The 19,162-nt window shown below is 47.9% G+C and overlaps 1 protein-coding gene and 2 pseudogenes across 1 annotated transcript; all 3 read right to left on the bottom strand.

Moving 5' to 3' along the window:
- Nucleotides 1-3,059: 3,059 nt before the first annotated feature.
- Nucleotides 3,060-3,265, bottom strand: LOC144481079 (U2 spliceosomal RNA; annotated as a pseudogene).
- An 818-nt stretch (nucleotides 3,266-4,083) lies between these two features.
- On the bottom strand, nucleotides 4,084-15,640 carry LOC144480667 (uncharacterized). The gene is made up of 2 exons (XM_078200262.1): nucleotides 14,900-15,640; nucleotides 4,084-4,125 (listed from the first exon to the last, which is right to left on the bottom strand). Exons 1-2 carry the CDS (start codon nucleotides 15,638-15,640, stop codon nucleotides 4,084-4,086), a joined length of 783 nt encoding a protein of 260 aa, XP_078056388.1.
- A 1,353-nt stretch (nucleotides 15,641-16,993) lies between these two features.
- LOC144481082 (5S ribosomal RNA) lies at nucleotides 16,994-17,102 on the bottom strand (annotated as a pseudogene).
- Between the last annotated feature and the right edge of the window lie 2,060 nt (nucleotides 17,103-19,162).

Genomic DNA, 19,162 nt, shown 5'->3' with positions numbered 1-19,162 from the left:
CTTCATCCAGCCTCATGAAACACAAAGGTACTCACAGCAATGAGAGACCTTTTAAATGTGCTGATTGTGGGAGCGGCTTCAAAAGTACTGCAGTTCTTCGAGACCATGAGCGCATTCACACTGAGGAGAGACCGTTCAGCTGCTCACAATGTTCAGTGAGGTTTAAAAGGTCATCCACGCTGCAGAGACACCAGCGAGTTCACACTGGGGAGAAACCGTTCACCTGCTCTCAGTGTGGGAAGGGATTCACTGATTTATCCACGCTGCAGAGACACCAGCGAGTTCACACTGGGGAGAAACCGTTCACCTGCTCTCAGTGTGGGAAGGGATTCACTCGGTCGTCCGCCCTGCGCACACACCAGCGAATTCACACTGGGGACAGACCGTTAAGCTGCTCTGTGTAGAAAGTATTAACTCGGTTATCCAGCTTGCTGAAACCCAAAGTCACTCACACCAAGTAGAGACCCTTTCAATGCTTTGAATGGGGGAGTGACTGTGCACAGTTCTGGTCACCCGATTATAGAAAAGATATTATTAAACTAGAAAGAGTGCAGAAAAGATTTACTAGGATGCTACTGGGACTGGATGGATTGAGTTATAAGGAGAGGCTGGATAGACTGGGACTTTTTTCTCTGGAGCGTAGAAGGCTGAGGGATGAACTTATAGCGGTCTATAAAATAATAAGGGACATTGATAAGGTAGATCGTCAATATCAAGGTAGGGGAGTCTAAAACTAGAGGGCATAGGTTTAAGGTGAGAGGGGAGAGATACAAAAGGGTCCAGTGGGGCAACGTTTTCACACAGAGGGTGGTGAGTGTCTGGAACAAGATGCCAGAGGTAGTAGTAGAGGCGGGTACAATTTTGTCTTTTAAAAAGCATTTAGACAGTTACATGGGTACGATGGGTATAAATGCGGGCAATTGGGACTAGCTGAGGGCTTTTAAAAAAAAGGGGCTGCATGGACAAGTTGGGCCAAAGGACCTGTTTCCATGCTGGAAAGCTCTATGACTTCACAAGGTCTGCAGAACTGATGTCCCACCAGTGCAGTCTCACAGAGGAGAGACTGTTCAGCTGTTCTCACTGCACAGAGGTTTTAAAGCTCATCAAACCTGTGGATTCACCAGTGAGTCCACACTGGGGAGAGACCATTCACCTGCTTTGTGTGGGAAAGGATTCACTCAGTTATCCACTCTGCTGACACCCCAGCGAGTTCACATCTTTCCTAAAGTGTGGGGCCCATATATAGGGTTCCATTTCAGAGGCATAGAATTGAAAAGCAGGGAGGTTATGGCCAACTTGTTTAGAACCAGGGTTAGAGTAAACTGGGAGCCCTGTCAAAATTAGTGATCTGCATTTAGAAGAAGGAAAGAGAGGCACTGGAGATGGAGCAACATAGATTGACAAGAATAATCCCAGAGCTGAGAGCTTTTAACCCTCAGGAAAGTCTGAGGCTGCTTTTCCCTCGAAAAGAGAAGTCTGATGGGTGACTGAAATGTAATGGAGGACATGCCCTTGTCGACATCAAAGGTGATGAAGTGGAGATGGTTCGAGAGCTTCAAGTTTCGAGGTGTTCAGATCATCAACAACCTGTCCTGGTCCCCCCATGCCCGGGTGGGGGAGATGGCCTGGGTAAGGTGCTCTGTCAGAGAGTCAGTGCAGGCTCAGTGGCCTCTTCTGCACTGTATGAGTGTGGAAGAGAGGAGACAGACATTTGGGGATTGCAAGCTGATCTGTGGGTCAAATGGGAAAAACGGTTGTGAGTTCTCTGGTTCAGCCCCAGGCACTGACGAGGAGAAGGATGGAGTCATTGGCTAGGGGACAGCGTCTGTGTCTGACACAGAATATAAACGCTTCACTCTTCCCAGTGTTTGATCTGAGATTTCTGTTACTCAGGAAATATGTCAGACGCTCAATGTGAGAATTCAGAGTCAGTGGAGAGGGTCATGAGAAGTGATGTTGAGGGAGAGCTGCCTGCCAAACCCACTTCACCGATGGAGATTCTGATCACTGCTCTGAACACCTCCTTCTTTGGCTCGGTAAACTCAGTTCTATCTGATTTTAAAAAAATACTTTTCCAATTCAATCAAATCAAATCCAATTCAGAGTCTCAACAAGTTGAGACATTTCAGATCCAGGCTGACATAAGAACATAAGAACATAAGAAATAGGAGCAGGAGTAGGCCATCTAGCCCCTCGAGCCTGCCCCGCCATTCAATAAGATCATGGCTGATCTGACGTGGATCAGTACCACTTACCCGCCTGATCCCCATAACCCTTAATTCCCTTACCGATCAGGAATCCATCCATCCGGGCTTTAAACATATTCAGCGAGGTAGCCTCCACCACCTCAGTGGGCAGAGAATTCCAGAGATTCACCACCCTCTGGGAGAAGAAGTTCCTCCTCAACTCTGTCTTAAACCGACCCCCCTTTATTTTGAGGCTGTGTCCTCTCGTTTTAACTTCCTTACTAAGTGGAAAGAATCTCTCCGCCTCCACCCTATCCAGCCCCCGCATTATCTTATAAGTCTCCATAAGATACCCCCTCATCCTTCTAAACTCCAACGAGTACAAACCCAATCTCCTCAGCCTCTCCTCATAATCCAAACCCCTCATCTCCGGTATCAACCTGGTGAACCTTCTCTGCACTCCCTCCAATGCCAATATATCCTTCCTCATATAAGGGGACCAATACAGCTGCGGCCTCACCAATGCCCTGTACAGGTGCATCAAGACATCCCTGCTTTTATATTCTATCCCCCTCGCGATATAGGCCAACATCCCATTTACCTTCTTGATCACCTGTTGTACATGCAGACTGGGCTTTTGCGTCTCATGCACAAGGACCCCCAGGTCCCTTTGCACGGTAGCATGTTTTGATTTGTTTCCATTGAGATAGTAATCCCATTTGTTATTATTTCCTCCAAAGTGTATAACCTCGCATTTATCAACGTTATACTCCATTTGCCATATCCTCGCCCACTCACTCAGCCTGTTCAAATCTCTGACAAGACAGGGCAGGCGACCAAACCACCCTGTCCTGAGCCTGATCTACATGAGCCAAGCTGATTGGAGAAGGGGGAGGTTCCTCCTCCAAGACTTGAGCTCATTTGCATCCCAGCCAAAAGGCCGAGATGCCGCTTTAAAAAATTGCTTCATATGAAACATATGAAGCTTCAGTGTAACCTAATGACCTCAACCAAGCGCGGCCGACTATGGGCTGCCGACCATACTACACTTGATCTTAGCCAAAAGGCCGAGAAGCGATCATCTATCTGACGTTGCACACACACGTGATATCCCTCGGGAGATTTTGTTTCTTTAACTCGATTGTTGAGGGTTTTATGTGGATGGTTCCGGTGTGGGAGGGTGGATTTTATTGTTCCCGCCCACTGAATACCTCATCAGAACCAGGAACTGAAAGTGAAAGTGAGGAGCTAAGATTCCCGCCGGCTCTAATATAGAGTGTTGCCGATTCAAACATTCAGCCACCTCTGGGACATCACAGGATATCACATGATGAATCAAACATCTATTCAGACATCATTCTTGACCAGCCATTTCAAACTGAAGATTCAGTGGTATGTTACCTTTTTCCCAAAAGGTCAAAGGATCCAGCGGCTGAAAAACAATCATCGCAATCGCATGCGATATGATGAGATTCAGCAAGAGGATGAGTTGTCAACTCTCTCTGTCTCAGTAAATGATTATGATCCAGCTGGCAAGACATATTCTCAGAAGCTGAGCATTCTGCTTTACCAATGTGTCAATGGTGTGTGGTTTGTGAATGATGTGAAGACCCTCCAGGTCCCACACTCGGGGGAAGCTGAGATTAAAGATCTGATCCCCTTGTCAGAGCGAGATAAATACATCAGTGACGGCACAATGAAGCTGCACCTCATTGGACAGACCATCGAGGAGAAATGTCAGGGGATTAGGGCGACATTGAATTGAGGTGTTCAAGCCATGAGGGGTTTGATAGGAGTAAATGGGGAGGAACTGTTCCAACCAGCAAGAGGGTTGGTAACCAGAGGATGAATGGATTTAAAATGTGCAAAGAAACAAGAGTCCAGATTGAGGAGATGTCTATTTGACACGGTAAGATGTGATCTGGTTGGTGCGCACTGCCTGAATGGGTTGTGGAATCAGATTCATTAATTAATTTTGAAAAAAACAATTCGATACATTCTTAAAGTGGCAAAATTGCACGGCTATTGGGAAAGATTTGGGCTTAATTGGATAGCTATTTAAATCTCCATTTAGTTCAACAGGACAATAATGTACCGCTGGGGAGAAGGGCCGTAAAATCCTGGTTCCCATCTCTGGTTATTTTAATCTGGGCCCTGTCTCAGTTATTATTATCTGTTATTATTACACCTGAGCCTTTTTGTACAACTCCAGACCCTGTCTGAGTTCACATTGTTCACAGCTCTGTCTCAGTTACTGTGCCAGCCGTGCCCCTATTTAAATTATTTCAGGCCCTGCCTTTGTTAAGACTGCTTCTAGACAATGTTCATATTTCAAAGCATAGAATCCCTCTCATGCAGAAAGAAGCCATTCAGCTCATCGAGCCTGCACCGACAATCCTCCCTAGGTCCTAGCCCCATAACCCCACATATTTACCCTGCTAATCCCCCTGACACTAAGGGGCATGGCCAATCAACCGAACCCACACATGTTTGGAGTGTGCGAGGAAACAGAAGCACCCAGAGGAAACCCAAGCAGACACGGGGAGAATGTGTAGACTCCGCACAGACAGTGACCCAAGCCGGGAATCAAACCTGGGTCCCTGACATTGTGAGGCAGCGGTGCTAACCACTATATTTATGTTAAACCAGGTTGTGTCTCAGTTTATGTTACACTAGACAATTGCTCTATTCTACATTTAACTCTCCTTATTAATAATTAGGCAAAACATCTCTCTGTTTAGACCACAGGAGGCCCTGGTTTTATTACCACTGAAGATCAAGTCTCGATTTATACTTCATGTTTACACTTCACATCTCTCTTAGTTACTGTTACATTAGATTCTGATTCAGCTTACATCAGACTGGATATTCTCTGTTAAAACTGCACCAGACACATCTCAGTTTTAACTTTACAATTGACCCTTTCTCACTGCTGCTGCTTTCAATCATGTTTCTCACTGTAAGTAGATCTGATTGGTCAGACCTGAATTTGACGTGACCATTTTTATATTGTATCTGCTGTAATAACTGACAAGGTCAAGGAAGTCAGACTAACATGTGACGAAAGAGGTCATTTTGTTTACTGTATTAACCACATATATTAATCAAATTACTGTATGATGGGAGGAACCAGTCATGAAACAGATGATTGTACAATTGATGAACCTTGATTAAGTTATAAATAATGAATCAATAATCATATTGGAAAGACTGGATTTTCATCCAAAAATTGTTAAGTTGAATTATTGCATGTCTCTCTGTGTGAGAAACGGCAATTTCAGACAAACTATTCTAATAATGAAGGATCCCTGATAAAGGTCCCAAGGAATACAAAGAACAAAGAACAATACAGCACAGGAACAGGCCCTTTGGCCCTCCAAGCCCGTGCCGCTCCCTGGTCCAAACTAGACCATTCTTTTGTATCCCTCCATTCCCACTCCGTTCATGTGGCTATCTGGATAAGTCTTAAATGTTCCCAGTGTGTCCGCCTCCACCACCTTGCCCGGCAGCACATTCCAGGCCCCCACCACCCTCTGTGTAAAATACGTCCTTCTGATATCCGTGTTAAACCTCCCCCCACCTTCACCGAGAACCTATGACCCCTTGTGAACGTCACCACCGACCTGGGGAAAAGCTTCCCACCGTTCACCCTATCTATGCCTTTTATAATTTTATACACCTCTATTAAGTCTCCCCTCATCCTCCGTCTTTCCAGTGAGAACAACCCCAGTTTACCCAATCTCTCCTCATAACTAAGCCCTTATTATAATGGTACATTATAATCTTTAGTTTGATCCAGTGGATAGCGAGATAGTTCAAAATCAAGAGATTTTAACTCTCTTGTATTCTTGTCTATGTACTGAGGCTGGGTGGCCACTGTGCCTGAGAACTAATTGGATTTACCCGAGCAGCAGCTTGAGGTAATTATTCACTGAGGAAAAGGTTGACTCTGACACAGGGTGCTGGCCACTCAGGGGTGAAAAGTCAGGGCTCTGTAATGATTTGTTGCTGGCTGATTACTGAAGACACTTACCCGAGGCAAGAATCACATGTACATCTCAGCAAGTGGGATTGTGTCTGAGACAGAGTCTTGAGAGGGGAGCGCTGTGATGGATCAACACCAAGATAAAGTTGTAAAAATCATTGTCTGATTTGATTTGATTTATTATTGTCACATGTATTAGCATACAGTGAAAAGTATTGTTTCTTGTACGCTATGCAGACAAAGAGTACCGTACGTAGAGAAGGAGAGGATGCTGAATGTAGTGTTACAGTCATAAGAGTTAGAATAAAGTTTTAGAAGCATAGAACAAGTAGAAGATAGAATTAGAGGGTATGCTGGGCACAGCTTGCAAGAAGTCGCCTCACTCCAGCACCATCTTGGAAATTTTCCTGAATTGATATGCAAATCTCTTTCCTTTAATAATAATTTTAATGTTAATTTAATGTTGTAAAATGTATTATTCAAAGAATCCTGTCCTGCCTTAATTAAGTCTTGTTTGAACAGACATTTTCTTTTCATGGGGTGTGGGTGTCACTGGCCAGACCAGTATTTTTATTACCTGTTCCTAATTGCCCTTGAGGTGGTGGTGAGCTGCCTTCCTGAACCGCTGCAGTCCCTGTGGTTTGAGGGACACTCGCAGTGCTGTTAGGGAAGGGATTTACTAAGTCATTCGCAGATTTCATCCGGCCTCGGCATTCTGCTACGGGGGGGCAACTTCACCGTCTCCGATGTTAAGGAGGTGGTGGGAGGACGCCTCCTCGTAGCAGACGTCACGTACAAAAACTGCCCTCTCAGACTGATTAATGTGTATGCCCCTGCCGTCAAGACCGAGCGGCTGGCACTTTTTGAACAGCTGCCACTGCTACTCACCACCTCCAGGCCAATCATACTGGGTGGGGACTTTAACTGTATCATTGACAAGGCCGGCCGATCCAACAGGGCCGAAAGTAAACTGGACGCTACATCCAGAGCCCTGCTGGAAACAGTCAAAGATGCCAAGCTGCTCGACGTCTTCAGCGATCCAGCAGACGGAGGGCAGCGTAGATACACGTGGTCGCGGCCAGACGGGTCTGTCCGCTCCAGGATCGACTTCATGTTTGCATCCCGCGCGCTCACGGTCAGGTCCACCGACGTCAAGCCGGTGTTCTTCTCTGACCACTGCCTCCTGCTGGCAGACTGTCAGCTGGAGGAAAACCAGAAAGTGGGCAGGGGGTCCTGGAAGCTTAATGTCGAACTGTTGACCCCAGAGAACCTCGAGGAACTCAAGAGGGTTTACCACGGTTGGAGAACCGTGAAACCCTTCTTTGAGTCTCCATCGCTCTGGTGGGAAACCATCAAGGGCAACATCAAGAGGTTCTTTATCCGAAAAGGGGTTTAGAAGGCCAGGGAGAGACGGGGGGAAATGTCCCGACTCCAGAAAAGCATGCAGGAGCTACTCCAACTGCAGTCGATGGGGGTGGATGTCAAGGAGGACCTCCGGGAGGTGAAGAGCCAGCAAGCCTCGCTCTTTGCCTCAGAGGCCTCCAAGGTTATCTTCCGGTCCAGGGTCCGCTCCGTGGAGCAGGACGAAACGTGCTCGCGCTTCTTCTTCCAGAAGGTGCACAGAGAAACCTCTGTGATCACAAGCCTGAAGGAAGAAGATGGCTCTGTAGGGTCATCGCAGTCTGACATCCTGAGGATTTGCAAATCCTTCTATGCCGGACTGAATGACCTGAAGCCAACAGACAGCACGGCCTCCCAGTCTTTCCTGTCGTCTATCACACAAGTCTTGGACGACGGCGAGCGGGAGAGCCTGGACAGACCGGTAGCTCTGGATGAGCTGACAAAGGCAGTCGAGTCCCTTCAGAAGGGTAAAACTCCCGGTAGCGACGGCTTACCGGCTGCGCTTTACTCGGCATTGTGGGACTTGACGGGCCCGGACCTCCTGGAAGTATACGAGAGTATGCTTCTGGAAGGCAGCATGTCAGAATCCATGAGGAAAGGCATCATTACCCTCATCTACAAGCAGAAGGGGGAAAGGGGAGAAATTAGAAATTGGAGACCTATTTCACTATTGAATGTGGATTACAAGATTCTGGCCAAGGTCATCACCAACCGGGTCAAGTCTGCTCTGGGGTCAGTGATCCATCCTGATCAAACCTGTGCTGTACCCGGCAGGAAGATCTCTGATAGCCTCGCGCTACTCAGGGATACGATCGCCGAACGTGCAGGACAGGCAGGTGGACACCTGCCTCATCAGTCTAGACCAGGAGAAGGCGTTTGACAGAATATCGCACAGCTACATGATGGATGTGCTCTCCAAAATGGGCTTTGGGGAGGGAATCCGCATTTGGATCCAACTGCTCTACACAGACATCAGTAGCGCAGTTTCAGTCAATGGGTGGGAATCAGATATGTTTCAAATCAGGTCTGGAGTCAGGCAGGGCTGCCCTCTCTCCTCCGTCCTTTTTGTGTGTTGCATTGAACCCTTTGCCGAGGCCCTCAGAAGCGACCCAGGCATCAAAGGGGTCACAATCCCAGGCAGCGGAGGGACGCAAGTTAAAGCCTCCCTCTACATGGATGACGTGGCTGTTTTCTGCTCGGACCCCTTGTCTGTTCGCAGGCTCCTCCGAGTCTGTGAGCAGTTCGAGCTGGCCTCGGGGGCCAAAGTCAACCAGGGTAAGAGTGAGGCCATGTTCTTTGGGAACTGGCCTGACACATCCTTTATCCCCTTCACCATTAGGGCCGACTACCTCAAGGTGCTGGGGATATGGTTCGGAGCAGCAGGGGCATGCGCCAAAAACTGGGAGGAGCGCATCGCCAAAGCCAGACAAAAATTGGGATTGTGGGAGCAACGCTCCCTCTCCATCACTGGGAAGAACCTTGTGATCCAATGCGAGGTTCTGTCCGTGTTGTTGTACGTGGTGCAGGTGTGGCCTCTCCCCAAGTCCTGCGCAACAGCAGTGACCCGGGCCATCTTTAAGTTCATCTGGAGATCAAAGATGGATCGTGTCCGGAGGGAGGCGATGCACAAATCTCCAGAGAATGAAGGGAAAAACGTTCCCAACGCCGCCCTCATCCTGATGGCCACCTTTGTGTGCGGCTGCATCAAGCTGTGTGTAGATCCTCGGTACAGTAACAGCAAGTGCTACTATTTTTTGAGGTTCTACCTGTCCCAAGTGTTGCGGAGGATGGGTCTGGCCACATTGCCGCGGAAGGCTCCAAGTAGTTGGACCGTACCGCAGCACCTGTCCTTCGTGGAGAAATTCTTCCGGAAACACACCTTTGACCACATGGCTATCAAGCAGTGGTCAGCACGTAATGTCCTTGAGGCCCTGAGAGAAAAGGAGATGGCAGATCCTGTCGGATGGTTCCCTGAGCGGACTGTCAATGTCATTTGGCAGAATGCCTCATCACCAGAACTCACAAACAAGCACCAAGACCTGGCTTGGCTGGTGGTGAGAAGGGCACTCCCCGTCAGATCCTTTATGCACGCCCGGGGTCTCAACCTCACCGCACTCTGCTCTCGAAGCGGCTGCGGGGGTGATGAGACGGTCGCACACCTCCTTGTGGAATGTGCCTTTGCAAAGAAGGTCTGGAGTGAGGTGCAGTGGTATTTGTCGCAGTTCGTCCCGGGCAGCTCGGTGACGCAGGACTCTGTGCTCTACGGGCTGTTTCCGGGGACGCACACCGAGACAAATATCAACTGCTGCTGGAGGGTCATCAACTCGGTGAAGGACGTGCTTTGGTCCGCCCGAAACTTGCTGATCTTCCAGCTGAAAGAATTGTCCTCGACCGAGTGTTGCAGACTGGCACATTCCAAGGTCCAGGACTCTGTGCTCAGGGACGCGCTCAAGCTTGGGGCAGCCGCCGCCAAGGCACAATGGGGAAAGGCCACCGTGTAAAGCGTCTCAACCGAGGCAGACCGAGGGCCTGGTAACTGCAGAATACCCTCGGCCTGCGTAACTGTGTGCCAACCTGATAAATAACGGCACACAGTAAACTCTGATGTATGTACATAGTTTTAAGAAATGAAATGTAACGAAATGTAATGTTTTTGTAAATAAGCACTGTATTGTACTGTAAAAATGATTCTTTTTTGCACTGTTTATGACTTTTGGATCTGTCATTTAGCAATGTTTTATTGGAGAGTGTTTTTTGTGAATAAAGTATATTTTTGAAATAAAAAAAAGAGTGTTTGTAATCTCTGTCTCACTGTCTCGGTAATGGGGGCAATTTCCAGCGTTTTCCGTTTTATGTCAACCAGAGAATGTGTAAGAATTGTCACACCCGAAACAGATGTCTCTTACTCAGGACACCCCAGCTCGGGTCTCGTTGGGGGGGCGGGGGGAGGGGGGGCGGGGGGTAACGTTCACAATTTTGTGTTTGTGTCTGGTGCGAATAATACTTTGGATTAAACGGAGAAGTTTTTTAAACTGAGGAGAGTAACTGCATTTGGGCGCTGACTTTAAACAACATTAACAAGCCCGGGCTGCTGGAGAAACATTTTGGGATTTGTGAGCAGTCAGTTCCGGCTGGTTTGAAGTGAAATCCTGTCGGTGCTGCGGCAAATCTGAACTCAAACCAGACAAACTGGAACCGCTGGGTTAGAGATTCCGGGTGTTGGGATGTGGAGGCTGGGGGAGGGGGAGATGGCGGGAAAACTCTGAGCCTGAGTTTCGAGCGGGATGTGAGCAGGATAAAGGGAAGGAATGACAGTTAATGTGGGAGTCAGGAACAATAGCAGAAGGTGGGAAGCTCTGGAAACGAGCACGGAGGGTAAAGGCCATCAAAGAATGCTTGTTTAAATGAAGATAAAAGCAAAATACTGCGGATGCTGGAATCTGAAACAGAAAATGCTGGAAAATCAAAGCAGGTCTGACAGCATCTGTGGAGAGAGAATGGAGTTAATGCTTCCAGTCTGGATGATCACAGATGCGATCAGACCTGCTGAGGTTTTCCAGCACTTTCTGTTTTTGATTAACTGAAGGTTCAGCAGGGAAAGAAGCAGCGAACTGAACACACTGAACCCAGGGGGAGGGGTTGACCCAGGATAAGGGACAGGCGCAGCTCAGTTAGGCTCTGCAATGTCCATCAACACATCCACATTGAGAGCTGAGAGCGCCAAGGGGGAGGGGAAGGAGAAACTATTTGGGACACAGCAGGAGGTCACCCCTCCCCCCACTCTGTGGTTCCACATCCCTCCCACCCCTGGGCAGGGTTGGCTCAAGGTGCAGGAAGCTGCAAGCTGAGAGGCTGAGCTGTGAACTGGGCCGGGTTGGGGGTTTGAGTGACAGTCCTGGGGCTATTTCAGGACAGGAACTGCCACAGATTCCCCCTTTTTCCTGGGACGTTTCACTGGAGCTGTGTTGGTGAGTGTTTGTAATCTCTGTCTCACTGTCTCGGTAATGGGGGTGGGTTGTAGATTGCTGTGAGTGTTAGACTAAATAACCTCTCCTCATGCTGCCAGTTCCAGTCTGCAGACTCCATTTCTCAGTCTGCTGCTCTGTCTCTCTGTACTTTGCTGCAGTGCTCCACATTCTGAGCAACATCCAGTCCATTGTTATCACCCGAAATTTGCGGCAAACTCCCTTCACTGTGGCACAGCGGTTAGCACTGCTGCCTCACTGAGTCTGGGTTCGATTCCAGCGGTGGGTGACTGTCTCTGTGGAGTTTGCACAGTAAGAAGTCTCAGAACACCAGGTTAAAGTCCAATAAGTTTATTTGGAATCAAAGCAAATTACTGCGGATGCTGGAATTTGAAACTATGTTCTGTGGAACATCGTTTCCTCACTTGTTCCTGTGCAGCAGTAAATCCTCATCCTGAACACTTTCCCTCCTCCCTGTCCTGCAACCAACTCCCACACTGACCAACCAGCTCATATTTCAATGGATTGTCCCATGACTCCAGTGTGCCAGGCTGCATGGCGTATGGGCGCTGTTTCACCCATAAGATGGATCTGTGCAGCACCCTCTTCCAACTGTTCTGGCTGCCAACCAGCCCCTGTCCACCCACACAGTTCCAGCAGCTCCGCACACAATACTGCTCACCTGCTTCGACAGACTCATGAAGGATGTCCTTTCATTTTCTCAGAGAGTTGGTCAGCCTGGCCAACCCAGTGTGAAATATCTTCACAAATCTTTTCTCCCACCCTCTATTCTGGCTGGGTTCAATTCTCTTTTGTACAGAGTGAAAATAAAATCAATTATTTTCTCTCCTGGTCACTGCAGGGAGCTGCAGCTTCTTATTGGGGGCGTTGGGACCTCCAGCGGGTGTTTGTGAATCCTCCCCGCCCACCTCCCAGGGTTTCCTTCCTTCCCAGAGATCAGAGTCCTCATTGATTTGAGGCCAAAGTGTAACCTCTTATTTATTGTCCCCCTCCCCCATCCTCTGATGTGAACCATCCTCCAGTGGCTGAGCCAGGATGGGGCCGTTAACCTGGGCCTGTTCCCGGGAGGGAGGGAGGGAGAAGCCCCGCAGCTGCAAACCAGGGAGCTGACAATGATTCTGAAGGGTTTGCGGATCCTCCCAGCCACCGCCTAACGCTGACTCCGCTTCTCCGGGACAAACAAGCGCCAAGGACAGCAATGACACTGCGCATGCTCCACATCACAATGCCCCGGGACTGATTGACGGCAGCTCCGGGCCAATAGGAAGAGGGGGCGGGGCTGGATGACCGAGCGGGAGCGGCTGGTCCTCCAACCAATCGGAGTGAATGAGGGGCGGGACCTGAAGCATGCGCAGTGAGGGTAATGGCGACGGACGGTTAAGAAAATTGAACAACATCAACGATCTCCCTCTGTTAAGACCCGAGAATGAAGCCCAGCAGGACCCGAGAATGAAGCCCAGCAGGACCCGAGAATGAAGCCCAGCAGGACCCGAGAATGAAGCCCAGCAGGACCCGAGAATGAAGCCCAGCAGGACCCGAGAATGAAGCCCAGCAGGACCCGAGAATGAAGCCCAGCAGGACCCGAGAATGAAGCCCAGCAGGACCCGGGAATGAAGCCCAGCAGGACCCGAGGACTCATCAGCCCACAGCTCCAACAGTTTGCTGAGGACCACTTCCCTGGGAATTGTGCTTTTTCAGAGTTCATCCCACACTCCTGTTTTCTGATTTCCAGCTGTTTCTGAGTTTTAACTGTATCCTCTATTGTGAACACCGAGGCAAAATACTTGTTCAATTCATCTCCCAGCCCCTTATTTTTCATCATCAATTCCTGGACTCACTTTCTATTAGACAGTTAAGAAACGAGGTGGAGCAAGTGACTGAAGTGTCAGTCAGGGAGCACTATTGGGAGCACCAATAGTTTCAAAATAGTTCTGGAAAAAAATAGGACAGGTCCACAGGTCAAGGCCCTAAACTGGAGCAGGGCCACTTTTGTGGGCATTAGGCAGGATCGAGCAGATGTCGATTCGGTGAGTTTGTTTGAAGGGAAAGGAATGACTGGCAAATGGGAGGTTTTAAAAGTGTGATATCAAGAGTCCAGGGGCAGTATATTCCTGTTAAGGTGAAGGGAAATAATGGTAAATTTAGGGATCTCTGGCAGACAAGGGACATTGAGGCTCTGGTCAGGTAAAAGAAGGAAGCATACATTGGGTTTAGGAAATCGGGGACAAGTGAATCACTCTGACTATAAAAAGTGTAAGAAAATACTGAGGAGGGAAATCAGGAGGACAAAAAGAGGGTATGATATGGATCTGGCAGGTAAGATTAAAGAAAATTCCAAGAGGTTCTATAGCTATATTAAGAGTAAAAGGGTGGCTAGAGAGAGAATAGATCCCCTTAAAAATCAGTATGGCCATCTGTGTGTGGAGCCACAGGAGATGGGTGAGATTTTTAATGAATACTTCTCCTCTGTGTTTACTGCGGAGAGCACCATGGGTGCTAAAGAAATAAGGGAAACAAGTGATGATGTCTTGGGCACACGCATGTTACTTGGGAGGAGGTATCTGCAGCCTTATAAAAGCAAATTACTGCGGATGCTGGAATCTGAAACCAAGAGAGAAAATGCTGGAAAATCTCAGCAGTTCTAGCAGCATTTGTAAGGATCAAAGACAACCAGAGTAAAAGGATGTTCACAATGTTCTGGACACAAATGGGTTCTCTTTAATTCATCTGTAGCCTGTTCCTTGCCCTCTTTGTGGAACACCTCCGCTCAGTCCACAAGCATCACCCTGACCTTCCGCTTGCCATTAGAATTCACCACCTTGCTCTCACGCTCACATTTCTGTCCTCGGCCTGCTGCAATGTTCCGGAGAAGCCCAACACAAGCTGGACAAACAGCCCCTCATCTTCCGATGAGGCACTTTACAGCCTTCTGGACTCAACGTTGAGTTCAACAACTTCACACCCTGAACTCTCTCCTCCATTTGGATTTGTTTTTTATTTGCTGAGTGTCAGTTTGCATCTTGTTTTCATGTTTTTTTGCTTCCAGACAGAGCTGTCCTTTATTCTACCATTCACACTTACTCTGGGCCAATGCTTTGTTTCTTTACGATGTGGAGATGTTGGCGTTGGACTGGGGTAAACACAGTAAGAGTTTTAACAACACCAGGTTCCTCTTGGACTTTAACCTGCTGTTGTTAAAACTTCTTATTGTTTCTTTATTACAACCATTACCTCTCCCTTTGCCTTGGGTTCCGGGACATTTTTGTCATTTAATCTCCACCCGCCCTCTAACCAATCCCTGACTTTCTCTTTGTTCTACCTGACCCTCCCCCCTTTCTCACCAGCATCAAACCCATCACATGTCTCTGCAAGTTGCATAACAATGTGAATCCCTTCCCACACATGGAGCAGGTGAACGGCCTCTCCCTGGTGTGAACTCGCTGGTGTTTCATCACGGTTGCTGAATGTTTGAATCCCGTTCCACACACACAGCAGTTGAATGGTTTCTTCTCAGTGTGAACTTGCTGGTGTGTCAGCAGGTTTGATGAATCACTGAATCCTCTCCCACACTCAGAGCAGGTGAATGGCTTTTCCCCTGTGTGGACCCGCTGGTGTGTCAGCAAGTGGGATGACTGAATGAATCCCTTTCCACAGTCAGAGCAATTGAACGGTCTGTCTCCAGTGTGAACTCGCTGGTGCGTCAGTAGCGTGGATGAATTACTGAAAATTTTTCCACAAACAGGGCAGGTGAATGGCTTCTCCCCAGTGTGAACTCGCTGGTGTGCCAGCAGACGGGATGATTGAATGAATCCCTTCCCACAGTCAGAGCAGGTGAATGGACTCTCCCCATTGTGAATTCGCTGATGTCTCAGCAGTGTGGATAAATCACTAAATCCCTTCCCACACTCAGAACAGGCGAACGGCCTCTCCCCGGTGTGAACTCGCTGGTGTGTAAGCAGAAGGGAGAATTGGCTAAATCCCTTCCCACACTGAGAGCAGGTGAATGGCCTCTCCCCAGTGTTTCTGCGTCGATGCGTTTCCAGCTTTGATGGGTAATTGAATCCCTTCTCACAGTCCCACATTTCCACCGTTTCTCCATGGTGCGGGTGTCCTTGTGACTCTGCTGGTTTCACGATCTACTGAGGCTCGTCCACACACAGAACACAATTAATTTCTCTCCCTGATGTGAATGGTGCAATGTTTGTTCAACTGTGTTAAAGCTCTTTCCACAGTCCGTGCACTGGAACACGCTCACTCAGGTGTGTGTGTGTTTCAGTGCTTTTCCAGGCACACTGATATTTAAGATCTCCTGAAAAAGACAGAACAGACAAAAATTTCTCCTTCTAAATTGAAAGACTGATGATATTCAGGTTCCGATAAATAGAGTGAATTTGTGAGATCTTAGTGTGACATTTGGTTTGACATTTCTGCCTGCAAATCTTCACCTTCGGATATCCTGTAAAAGGAGTTTACAAAATTCACCACTGTCAGTACAAGATAGAAATTCAGAACAGACAATTCTAGTTTCTATGGAACATTCTTTCCTCTCTCATTCCCCAAAAGCTGTGAATCTCCATCCCACACACTCTCCCTCCATTCTCACTCTGCTGTATCTAATATTCACCCTCCCAATTCCCCTGAAGGTGCTGATTGAGGCTGATTGACAGATCCATGCTCACTGCTTCCAGAACTAAGAGACTTTTACCAAGAGTCAGGACGGACTTGTGTGGCTGAAAGGACCCCTTTGCTGGAATGACTCTATAACTGGAAGTATATAACATAGGTACAGTACAATATTACAAGAATATAAATAAGAATAAATTACTTCATTGCAGAACCATAAATAATTTATCGAATCTGTGACAAAAAAAATCACGAGATATATCTCTGTCCTATATTAACTTACTGTCCCCTTAAATGTCAGCCATCTCCTGGGGAAAGCAGCCCTTTAATTCTGAACATTAGGAAAGAGAACATCCTCTTAACCAGACAAATCAATGTGTCAAGCTGAGGGAGCAAAGAATGTCAATGTCTTTAAGAGAGGGAGAGAGAGAGAGCTGGGCCAACCTTTCCAGAGTCTGCACCCTCTCTGGATTCACTTCATAGAATCATACAATCCTATAGTGTAGAAGGAGGCCATTCGGCCCATCGAGTCTGCACCAACCACAATCCCACCCAGGCCCTATCCCCGTACCCCTGTGCATTTAACCTAACTTGTCCCCCTGGCACAAAGGGTCAATTTAACATGGCCAATCCACCTGACCCACACATCTTTTGGACTGTGGGAGGAAACCGGAGTACCCGGAGGAAACCCACGCAGACATGGGGAGAACATGCAAACTCCACACAGACAGTGACCCAAACCAGGAATCGAACCCGAGTCCCTGACGTTGTGAGGCAGCAGTGCTAACCACTGTGCCACCATGCCACCCTAAAGTCTACTACACCTGGTATTCCCAGGAGGTCTTCCATTCAACTACTAACCAGGCCTGAGTCTGCTTAGCTTCCGAGATCAGGCGTTTTCAGACTAGTATGGTCGTAGGCATTGGCTGATTCTTTTCACTTCCTTGAGTCTGTGTCTGAAGCTCAATCTTCATTCAGAGAGAGAGAGCGGCAGCAGCTTCGCTGGGCAGGAATGAGCAGCTGAACAAGCTCGAAATCAACCATGATTGAATGGTGGAGTGGACTCGATGGGCCGAATGGCTTTACTTCCGCTCCTATGTCTTATGGTCTTATTGTCCACTTCCGCATTCAGGCAATGGGGAGCTCTGATTGGCTGGAGGACCAGAGAACCTCTGGTCCTCCGGAGTTTCCATTGGTCAAACCCCGTTGACAGACAATGAGGGGCGGAGCCCCACGTGGGGGTGGGCGGGACTTTGTCCTCCAGCCGCGCTGAGCTGTTGTCCAATGGGAAAGGCTGGAAGAGCCGGACAGACAATGGTCAGTGCGCCGACTTTGTCCCAGGCCCCGCCCCACACCCGCACATGCGCATTCCCCCCAAACTCGCACATGCGCACCTTTGATTCACGGCCCCTTACCAGCTCTGGCCAATAGGAAGATTTGGAGGACCGGAAGGACTCTGGTCCTCCAGCCATTGAGAGCGCGGGCCTTGTGTGATTGAAGATGGAGATTCAGAGAGAGTCAAACTTTCTCCTGTCGTTCACATCTGTGAGTTTGACCTAAAGGAGGCCAACATCTGTGAGTTTCTCTTCTCATTCTGCGGGAAATTGGGGACTTGCAGCAACTGAAGGGAAAGGAAGTGAATCCAGGGAGGTTGCAGACTCTGGGAAGGTTGGCCCAGGTCTCTCTCTCTCTTAAAGACATTGATATAGAAACATAGAAGATAGGAGCAGGAGGAGGCCATTTGGCCCTTCGAGCCTGCTCCGCCATTCATTACAATCATGGCTGATCACCCAACTCAATAGCCTAATCCTGCTTTTTCCCCGTAACCTGTGATCCCATTCGCCCCAAGTGCTATATCCAGCCACCTCTTGAATACATTCAATGTTTTGGCACCAACTACTTCCTGTGGTAATAAATTCGACAGGCTCACCACTCTTTGGGTGAAGAAATGTCTACTCACCTCCGTCCTAAATGGTCTGCCCTGAATCCTCAGACTGTGACCCCCGGTTCTGGACTCCATCGGGAACATCCTCCCTGCATCTATCCTGTCTCGACCTGTTAGAATTTTATAAGTCTCTTTGAGATTCCCCCCTCATTCATTTGAACTCCAACGAAAACAATCCTAACCTGGTCAATCTCTCCTCATACATCAGTCCCGTGATTCCCTGAATCAGCCTGGTAAACATCCTTTGCTCCCTCAGCTTGACACATTTATTTGTCTGTCGAAAAGGATGGTCTTTTTCCTCATGTTCACATTAAAGGGCAGCTTTCCCCAGGAGATGGCTGACATTCAGGCGTACAGTAAATTAATATAGGACAGAGATATGTCTAGTGTTATATGGTACTCAGATTAGATACATTCTTTATGCTTCTGTAATAAAATACATTTATTATTATTTCATGCATTGTAATATAATGCTGCAGCGATGTTATACACTTCCAGTCATAAAGTCATTACAGCACAGAAGGAATCCATTTGGTAACTCGAGTCCAGGCTGACTCTCTGTATAACATTCCAGTCCCATTCCCACTCGATATCCCCATTCTCCTGCAAGTTTATTTCCTTCAAGTGCTCATCCACTTTCATTTGTAAATAGAATCCATAGATATGGATGGAGATTTACAACTTTTTGGGAATGAAATAGGAAAGAATGTTCCAGAGAAACTAGAATTGTCTGTTCTGAATTTCTATCCGATACTGACTGTGATGACTTTTGCAAACTCATTTCACAGGATTTTGAACGAGGAATCACAGGCAAAAATCTCAACCGCCACATCTAGAAAGAGTCATATTCCTTGGGATCTGAATATCTTGTAATATGGAACTGTAGCTACGTTATATATTTCCAGACGTCTCTTCCCTCAGAGGGTTGTTAGTCTTTTGGATTTCTCTTCCACAGGGACCAGTGGAGGCTGAGGATCATTGAATATATCCCAGTTAGACAGATCTTTGACTGACAAGGGTTATGGGGAACAGACAA

This window comes from Mustelus asterias, chromosome 30 (assembly GCF_964213995.1).
Source record: "Mustelus asterias chromosome 30, sMusAst1.hap1.1, whole genome shotgun sequence".
Taxonomy (NCBI): Eukaryota; Metazoa; Chordata; class Chondrichthyes; order Carcharhiniformes; family Triakidae; genus Mustelus; species Mustelus asterias.
This window is presented reverse-complemented; position numbering and strand designations above follow the sequence as displayed.

What these genes read in the sequence shown, in the direction of transcription:
- LOC144480667 (XM_078200262.1), bottom strand. Translation starts at nt 15,640, where the DNA reads ATGTGGGACTGTGAGAAGGGATTCAATTACCCATCAAAGCTGGAAACG. An exon ending in ATGTGATGGGTTTGATGCTG is followed by an intron (nt 4,126 to 14,899) that starts GTGAGAAAGGGG and finishes CAACCCATTCAG; the next exon opens with GCAGTGCGCACCAACCAGAT.